The 9,548-nt window shown below is 45.6% G+C and overlaps 1 protein-coding gene across 3 annotated transcripts in view; it reads right to left on the minus strand.

The window, feature by feature from the left end:
• Positions 1 to 9,548, minus strand: part of LOC113209087 (rho guanine nucleotide exchange factor 10) — a gene marked incomplete at its 3' end in the record, with an annotated part of 20,645 nt that continues 11,097 nt past the window's right edge. The window contains 16 exon segments of one of the 3 annotated variants that reach the window (XM_052275007.1): positions 1 to 1,465; positions 1,614 to 1,830; positions 1,979 to 2,386; positions 2,543 to 2,674; positions 2,762 to 3,074; positions 3,162 to 3,466; positions 3,572 to 3,711; positions 3,789 to 3,960; positions 4,056 to 4,286; positions 4,362 to 4,499; positions 4,597 to 4,827; positions 4,928 to 5,020; positions 5,109 to 5,405; positions 5,492 to 5,674; positions 7,544 to 7,889; positions 8,092 to 8,257. In XM_052275007.1, coding sequence (XP_052130967.1) covers positions 849 to 1,465; positions 1,614 to 1,830; positions 1,979 to 2,386; positions 2,543 to 2,674; positions 2,762 to 3,074; positions 3,162 to 3,466; positions 3,572 to 3,711; positions 3,789 to 3,960; positions 4,056 to 4,286; positions 4,362 to 4,499; positions 4,597 to 4,827; positions 4,928 to 5,020; positions 5,109 to 5,405; positions 5,492 to 5,674; positions 7,544 to 7,889; positions 8,092 to 8,246 — 3,978 coding nt within the window. In that variant the 5' untranslated portion in view covers positions 8,247 to 8,257. 3 annotated transcript variants of the gene reach the window in all.

Raw genomic sequence — 9,548 nt, forward strand, 5'->3', positions numbered from 1 at the left:
CATACACATTTATACATATAACGACTAGGGTCAAATGCTGCCAATACTGAGCTGCAATATGCAAAATCTACATGAAATATGTACACTGATTATTCACTAAGAAAACAATAACACTGGAAATACACCAATGAGATTGGTGCAAATGTGCTGTATACTAATAAAAAGTTTGGGAAATAAGTACACCAAAAGTTTTGCAAGAGCACAAGTAAGTTCACTCAATATCATAAAAATTATCACATGCTTAATAGGTAGTTAGAAACTCTTTTGATGTGCAGTGTTGTACTAATGGCAAATTTTTGTAGTGTACCTGCTGCATTTTGAATTTTAGTTACCCAAATTGTGATACTATCACAGTTAATTTAAAAGAAATTAATTTCCGTCATCATATCTTACTTTGACAAAAAGTAAAGAAAGTTTGATTAAGTAAAGAATTCTGAATATCGATTTTTATCAAATTTACTCTATACCTATACATTAAAACGGGAGCTAATGTAGAGAGACATGATTTAAAAATACTGGTGTACACATCAAATAAAGACATGCTACAACAGAGGTCAAATAATTTTTGTATGTTGACTGATATCTGAATTGGTGCCAAATGTGAGCACTGGGCACATACATCTATTTTATGTGACTAGCATTTTATAAACCAAAATTTAATCCGTTCATAGATTGATATAAGATGGCAATAACAAACACAAGACAGATAAATAAATTACACAGAGACCATCTAATTGTTCGGCACACGCATGGTAAAATCTTGTTAAAAATAAACATGCTTTCTTAAAAGATTAAGGTACATTGTGTATTTGATTAAAACTGTGTTGCTACTGCCTTCTAAAAATTTCCTATAGTTTCATTTCCCATACAACAAGATGGGCATCACTACTATTTGGTTCCTTACTGTTTGCATTACCATTGCCGTTGCTTACAGCACTGGAATTTCGCCGTCTATCATTACTTGTAGGACAGCAAGATTGTCTCCAATTAACATAACCCCTTCCACCCATCAGAGTGATAACAGTCCTACGGGGTCCTTCCACAGCACGTTCTTTTGGCTTAGATTTAGTTTTATTTGAAGCTTGCTGTGAAGCAGTTGGCTGATCTGAGTCATTTGATTGCTGGTTACGAGCAAGAGTCTGGTTGGTAGCGTGTGACTGGCTATCACTAGCCATACTGTTTTGTCTGGATACTGGACGGCTATCCTCAGAGCCTGAAGATGTATACAGAGAGGAGGTGCGAGAATCAACAGACCAATTAGACAAGTCCAATGATCGTGGCCGGCTTGCCTTAAGCCTCAGCTGGCGATCAAGTGTGCTAACTTTCCCTGGAATGGCTGCCAACTCTGGGTCACTGCGCCTCAGTGACTCATATGCAGGATCAGTGACAGTTTCCTCGCCATCATAGTCCTTCACATACATTAATTCACCATAGAGTCCATAAACATCGCAAGCTTCTCCTGAACCTGAAAAGCAAATAATATAGTATATAGAAATTTACTTGGATGCTATTTGTTTTCAATAGTTAAACTATTGAAGAATAGGCATTTCACAACAAAAGTGAAGTTAAAGTTATACACATAAAAAATTTCAATAATGGAAACGTTAACTTACCTTGAGATGAGGTAGTGGAAGTTGAGAACATGCCTAATCCCCTGGGAAGAGTCTTTGAAGCACGCCTGCTCACGATGTCAGAGGGTGGTTGTTTTGAGTGCCGACGTCTTAAAACCACAGGACTGCTGTTGCTAGTTAGCTGGTGGCGAAGACGAGCAGCATCTCGTCTTTTTCTCTCCTCAGAATCGTTTACTTCAGTGGATGCTTCCTCAGTGTCCTACAAAATAAAAAATAAAAAACTGTGTGTTCAGTTGCAGAAAAAAATTCAGTGGATCTTGATTTTTAAAATCTGAACACTATGAATGAAATGTAACTTGTTGGGTTTCTTAATAGATGAACTGAAACAATTATTTATAGGTAAGTACCTTCTGAGGTTCAATTGGTTGTTCTTCTTGTGCTTGACTATCATCTGGTTGAGCATGCAGTCTTGAGGCCCTTCCAGGTCGAGGCTGGAGAGCTAGCAGAAAAGTGATAGGACCAAAGTGGGCATGGTAAGATATATTGACTCGTCCACTTATAATTGGAACTCCCTCTAATCTTGGTAAGGGGATTGTCAATGCAATTCCAACATTAGTTCCAACCCAAAGAAGTCCTCTACCAGCTAGGAGAGCAGTTACACTGACACCTGCTGAGGAACTAGTACTGTTGCTTTGGGTTCTGTTGTTATTAGCACAGTCTCCTTGAGGGCAGCTAGAGCATCCCACACAACCAACACAGCCGGTGCAACCGGCACCTGTTGTCACCCTTACAACATTTGAAGCAATATTTATGTCCTGAAAAACACAAACATAGTTTAGGTATAAAATTTAATTGTTTTAAAGCTTTTTATAAAGAAAAAGGCCGACTGGCGTGTAGCAAGCTTGCCTTAAGGCATTCATTGGTTGATTAGTAAGATGACAATACCAAATCAAAACTGCCTAAAAACCTACCTGTAAATGCTTAAATGTTTCAGTATGATATAAGCAGATTGTGCTTGATCCAAGAAGTGAAATCCATAGGCCTATTCCAGAATGTGCCAGGAGATGGACACTGCCTCCCCCATGTGCAACACTAAAGTGTTTCTGTTAAAGAAAAATAACAAAGATGTTTCAGGGTGATACATACTTATCATATAATTGTTACAAGAATGATACAGTGAAATTTCTTACCTGAACCTCTCCTGTTAAAGCACTCAAAACAAAAACTTTGTTGCCACACGCTGCATATAAGCACAAATTTATGGGCAAGAGATATGCCACAGGGTCAGTTCCTAAGGTTACAGTTACAACATCATGTAGTGCCCAACCCGCAACACTGCTTTCTGCTGAACTAGCTTTTCTTCTTACAACTAGCAGTGATCCATTATTTAATGCTACAAATACTGAGTCACAATGAGCACGTATATGAGTGACACCAGCTGTCAGTGTTACACTGCCAAGTTCTTGTGGAGTCTCCGGATCAACAGCAGCATACACCAAAAGCCTAAAATGTGAGAAAAAAATAATTTAGAAAAGATTTATCAAATAATTTTGTGCATGCAAGTAAATTAAAGTGATCTTAAATACTCACTTTTTACTCTCGGTTCCTATCCAAACACTGTCAGGACTAGTGTCACTGCTGCTGCCATCACCACGTACAAATTCCATGGCACTAACAGAAGTCTCAGCAAGGCTGAGACTGCCTGCATCTCTTAGACCTGCATCACGCAGACCAACTTCACGACCAGTGCCGACGGTCATGACAGCAATATGGGAACTAACGCCATCGCTGGTGCAGACCCATAAATAACTTGAACTACGAGCTCTGCCTTTGCGGGATGCTTGACGAAGTGATGCCTTGCTGGCAGACACAGTGTAATAGCAGCCACATCTCACCTAATAAGAGGAGGCAGGAAACATCAGTTTTGTTTACAAATTTAAATGTAAGAGCTTGAGAAAAGCAGGAATAGAAGATACGGTGGTCCGCCAGGAATGCTCTACCTCAGAATGGTGGTGAGTTTTAACAACAGGCCGCGCTCGGACAAACAAGGGCATTTTTGTTGATGGTCTACGCTCCTGTTCAGGAACCTCCCACGCTGGTGAATTATTAGCATCCAGAGCCAGCTGAGCTAATCGAAGTTCTGAGAACATTACAATAGGTATTAGCTGACAAACTTGACCCTGTGTTCAGTAAAAAATACAAATGTATTCAATTTACCAGTGATCCAATCTTGTTTTGAAGAAGGCGATTCCATTTGGAAAGTAAGAGTATCATCCCTCCTCTTAAGCTGCAAACAACATGAATCAAGCCATGCCATCTCTTCATCTCTCTGCTGAATTTGAGCTTGAATACTGGAAAGGAGGCTTTTGGTTGTTTCAGTATTCAACTCCTGAAATAAGGGAAGTTTAATTTAAGTTCTATCCACAGACATATACCACACATTGTTGGTTGACTAAATATCAAGCAAACACAAAATTATCTTACTGAATAATTTCCACGCAGCTGTGCCACTAAATCCTGTATTCTACTGACAACTTCAAAGTCATGCATTAGGTCACCCATCTCCGCACAGAGGCCATCAGCTCCTTTCTCAATATTGTGAGGACCGTGAATGGCAGAAGAGTCTCCACTTCCACTTGACTTCAGGCTTCCACCCTTATTTTGCCCAGCAGTAAGAAGTCTTGAAAGAGTTGGAGATGTGCTATTATCAACAACCTAAAAGAAGACTTGATGAATTAAATTTGAATTGAATAAGAATTCCAAAAAGCTTAAATGTGAAGTAAACTCTACCTCAATATCAGCAACTGGACAACTCCATTTCAGTGACAGTCTTTGGCTGGGACTAACAGCCACACAAACTAATAAATCATTTAGTAGCAGCAATCGCCTTGATTTTGTCTTGGATATTAAACCTTGGGCATTAAATTCCTAAACAAAGAATTGTCAATCAGTGCCAGAATGCAAAAAGAAAGATAAAACAAAATTTAATTACTCATAGGAATAATGAAGATGAATGGTTTCCTACCAGTTGTTGGACATTATCTTCCCTCAGAAGACACCGACTTCCATCACTGGCAGCAAGTGGCCTAGCACTGAATTTGCCAGAAACAAGTCGCAACATTTCTCGAAATGCTTGGAACTGTTCAGCCTCTCTTTTTCTTTCATTGAGCATTTCAGCTAGGGACTCTAACTGGGTCAGAGCAAGTTGAAGAGACATCCTATCATGGTGACCTTGAGGTGTATGTTTCAGGAGATCCTAATTAAAGATTATAAAATTCACAATGAAACAATTGTCTAATAGATTAAGCAATGAAGAAGGAGTACTTCCACTTTGAACAAGGAGAGAAAAGGCTTACTTGTAAAAACAAAATGAACTGAGGAAATCGTTGAACAGGCTTAACCATCAATCCAAAGAAGGACAACCTATCATGGGAGCTGATTTGCTTCACCTGTGAAAAATAAAAATAAAATAATTAATCATTGAATAGTAGTGTTGAGTTTGTAATCATTCACACAATGGGTAAGAAAGAACGATACCTTGAAAAAATCTGCTAATGCTGATTTCCGTTTTGATTCTTGCTTTGCTAATTCCATAGCAACAGAAAAATTATTGATGAAACCAGAATAAATATCTAATACAATTGCTTTGCTAAAACTAGCAACAAAAACATCTCCTAGTCTCTCATCACGATCCCATGCCCTCACACTTTCTGCTAGTGCTATCCTAAAGAGGGTATGACATTGAAGTATTTCTGGCAGACGATGGAAGAGTGTTTGGATTTTTGAAGCAGATAGAATTGGGGGTTGACTATCTTCAAGTGGCTTTTTATAATCCTGAAATTGATAACAGATTGATAAAGAACGTGTGACTCACTCAATAATACAACAGCAATTAAGCTGCAATAAAGAACAAAACTTACATTCACAAGTCGCTGCAGTGTTGCTACATATGAATTCTCGCTATGCACTATTGCTGCTACAATATATCTTCTCTTCAGCTGTTGAGGAGTTAAGTTAGATGGGGCAGGGGGAAGTGAAGGAGGAAGTTGTCTTCGTGGGAATAAGACTAATCCAGCTAGTCCTAATGTGCTCTCCTCATCGACCTGCAGACAAAATTAAACATAAAATTAGAAACACAAAATGGAGATAATGAGGAAAATATAAAAATAGACAATTGACTTTAAGATGAAATTGAACAATATTGAAATATAAAAACATACAGACACTACAAGTTGAAATAATTTAAGTAAAATCACACACTAATCCATGCACATTCACAAACAATAAGTACACTTCAAATTGATTTGAATTATAGAGAAGACAACTTCATACCGGTAGTGCTGTAGAAGTATTTTTCACACAGAAACTATGACGTCTTTTGCTGAAATTCAGTTTACTTTTCAACTTTTCTCTCAGGAAACCCATATTTACAGAAATATAAAGGTGAATTTGTAAATGGACAAAATGTCCAGATTATCATTACTGAATTTAAAGACAACAAATCTGTCACAAAACTCTTGACAGTAATCAATTCAGCACACAGATATATGTGTATGCATGAAGATGTTAGCACAAATGGCAAGGCACCACTCAAGCACAAAGCTTTAAGTAGACTTTTGAAAATCTGCAGAGAGAGCTACGGACACACGCTCACGAGCTCGGCCGCGGGGATACTGTCACAGCGGGGAATGAGAGGAATCCCTGTGAGTCACAAACACACCACGCAAAGGATCACAAGTGGCACCCAGCCAAACTTTAGGGGAGAGGGTGGCGAGGAATTCAGACAGAATGCCACAGCCCACAAGGACCAATTTGTGAATAAGAGTATGAGTAATATAGTATGTTCCTTACGGAAACACGATGCTGGTATTAACTTTCATAATTAACACAAAAACTGTACATACAGGCAAGAAACACTGCTACAAAAACCCCCAATTGAGGCTTCTGTAACTAGTTAACATTATTAGAAGTTTTACAAAAAACAAAAACACAAACACAACCCAAACATTCCAATAATTTCTACAAACATATCCCATTTCCCAAACATTCATAATATTTCAAATGAAATAGAAACCACCAACACACAAAGTTAAAACAACTTTCCAACATGCACTTATCTCACCCTACTCTCTCCCTACCAACTTCCCCCAAAGATAATCACTTGGTTCCCACGGTTCAATAATAAGAGACAAGAAATGGTTTAAATGTTTAAGTGGATAAGATCACCCTCCAATGCACTACCGCAAGGGGAGCGCATACATTTAAATAGTGTCGGTCCAAAAAGACTGACAAACCAATAGCAATTTTGAGAAATCCGTGATTGGATGGTTGTCAAAATAATTAGCCAGGATATTTTGATTTCTACCACAAGGTTTTTTTTAAGGGTAGAGGGGTTGAGCGCCCTTCGCGCCCTCGCCCTCACAGACGTGGCAAGGCCTACGAACTGTCTGAAGTGAGTACTTGGTGGTTCATCCCTACAAGTGAAACTACCCCTCATTTGAAACACGCCTCTAGGTTTCAGCTACACTGCTACCCCTCTGCCGATATCTCTGTAGGTAGGGTGAATTGAATAACACGCCACAGATAGTGACAGCGAGACCGAAAAACCTTATGAAGTCAGCTATTTTTTACAGGTTCATGCAGACCCCCCGCCCCGCCCCGCCCCTTTTCCTAAATCCAAGGCGTTGTTACACAACCCGCAAGAAGAAATAATAAAAAGCCAAAAAAGGGTTTCCACGGTAAGTCTTCACGGTACACTTAGCGGTCGACGGAGATGCGGCACATGTAGTAACTGGAAGTAGACGTGCATGCAGATGCAGCGTGCGTGGCGTGCGCCGTCCGTCCGGCGGGCCGCGGCGGTACGGCGGGGCGGTGCTCACCTTGCCGTGCGGGCCGTGCTGCGGCGACGAGGAGGCCGAGGTGGGGATGAGCGGCGCGCTGTCGCTGGAGTCCACCTGCTCGCCCTCACTCACCTCCGCTAGAAGGGGCATCTTGCGCTCCGGACGCTCCGCGGTGGAGCCGGCGCCGTGTCCCGGGCCCTGGCCCTCCACCTCGTAGTGGTTGGAGCCGCGCCGCATGGAGAACCAGCGCAGGAGGCGGCCCTGGCCCTGGGGCCCGCCGCCCTGGGGGGCGAGCGGCTGCTGGGGCCCGCCGCCCTGGCCCTGGCCCGGGCCCTGGGGGCCGTGCGGGTCCTGCGGCTCGGGCATGGCGCCCTGGCCGCCGCCCGGCTGGCCCTGCTGGCCTGGCTGGCCACCCCCTCGCCACTTGTCGCACAGCGTGCGCGCCTTGTTGAGGGTGGCGCTCAGCTGGCCATTGCTCCTGCAGACAGACAACACGTCAACAAGCGGGCAAACATGAGACTATCGAGCGATAGTCAAAAAAGTATATTATATTGAAAATTGATTGATTGAGACCGTGCGAAACACAAATAATATTGCAAGGATATCGGAAGTGTTATCGTACGGTGAAATGACAACTGTTACTTGGCGATGAATTCTTTGAAATTTGTTACTAGTCTCACCTCGAGCTCTTCTCGCTCTCCTCGTCCGACGACAGCTCCAGCTCCCGGTCCGAGGCCGAGGCGGAGCACCAGCTCTCCTCGGAGCTCAGCGTGCGGCTCGCCGCGCCGTGGTGGTTGTGGTGGTGGCGGCCGTCGTCCCACGACCCCGAGCGCATCCGGGGCTCGTCTGCAACAACACAAGAAACGCTTGTCGTTAGAGATCGAATACGTCGCCGTCGTCGTCGTCGCCACCCGATTGGCGGGCAGCAGCGGGGGTGGTTGGGGGCCGGGGATTAGTCACCGCGACTAGGCCGGCGACATCAAAGAGGCAGGTATAAGGCAGGCCGAAAGGTGGCCAGCGCAACGGCCGTCGGCTTGCGAGGCGATCGCCTGGCGCCTGGCCTCTGCCTGGCGCGCACGTGGAATGCCAACAACCACCCCCACCCCCTACAACCGTAGCATCAACATCCTCCCACGAGCCCACATGTTAGAGTCCGCGCGCCCAAGTAGCCAGCGGCGTGCGCGCGGGCGAGTGTGTGTGAGTGTGTGTGTGAGTGTGTGTGTGAGTGTGTGTGTGTGTGTGTTATTGGACCGTGTGCGGTGCCAGGCGCCAGGCGCCAGCGAGGGGCAGTGTGGTGTGGAGGGGGGCCCATTCAGCAGAGAGGGAGCGCGGCGGCGAAGAAGAACGTCTATTTCGGCCGCGGCGCCCTGGCTCCTGGCTGCCCCCGCGGCACGGACGGACGGCCAGCCTGGCTGCTGCACTCTGCTATCAGCAGCAGAGCAAGTGCCCTGGTGCCCTGCGGGGGGCGCCGAGCGTTGAGCAGAGCGAGCAGAGCAGAGCAAGGCGCCGAGCGGTCGAGTGGGTCGGGGCGGGCGCCGCGCGGGGTAGGCCACACGGGCGGGCGGCGCGCACCCGTGCGCAGCGGGCCTGCCAGCCTGCCGGGGGCCCCGGCCTCGGTCTGGGCCCCTCCCACAGTTCCTCCGCAGCTACGAGACCACCTCTATCTCGCACAGTCACTTCCCAGGCCTGTTGCTTATTGCTGCTGCTGCTGCTGCTCTGACCAAGCGCGCCGATGAGGCAAGCCCCGAGGGAAGCCGCACGGAGCGCGGAGCGTGTGTTGCGTACGCCGTACGCGGCTCGAGCAGGAGCCGGCGCAGGAGCGCGGCATACCAGCGGGCGGTCGTCACCGCCGAGCCGCCGCCACCGCGGGCAGCGCGGGCGTGCTGCAGGTGTGCGGTGCTGCCAATCGCAATACCCAGCAGCCCCCGCCCTCCTCCCTGCACATACGTGTCCGCCCGCTCTTGTCTCTCAAGTCGGAACAGCCGAACATAAGCAAGATCGCAGACGGTGGTGCCCCCTTCGCCGCCCCGCGTCCTCGTAAACGTGTGCAGCCAAGAGAAACAGTCGGGCGGCGCGAACAAGTACGCTGTGCTGGCCGCGGCCCACCTCTGCCCCACCTCCGGGGCGGGGCCCATTG

The sequence above is a fragment of the Frankliniella occidentalis genome, unplaced genomic scaffold, assembly GCF_000697945.3.
Source record: "Frankliniella occidentalis isolate FOCC.00 unplaced genomic scaffold, Focc_3.1 Scaffold490, whole genome shotgun sequence".
Taxonomy (NCBI): Eukaryota; Metazoa; Arthropoda; class Insecta; order Thysanoptera; family Thripidae; genus Frankliniella; species Frankliniella occidentalis.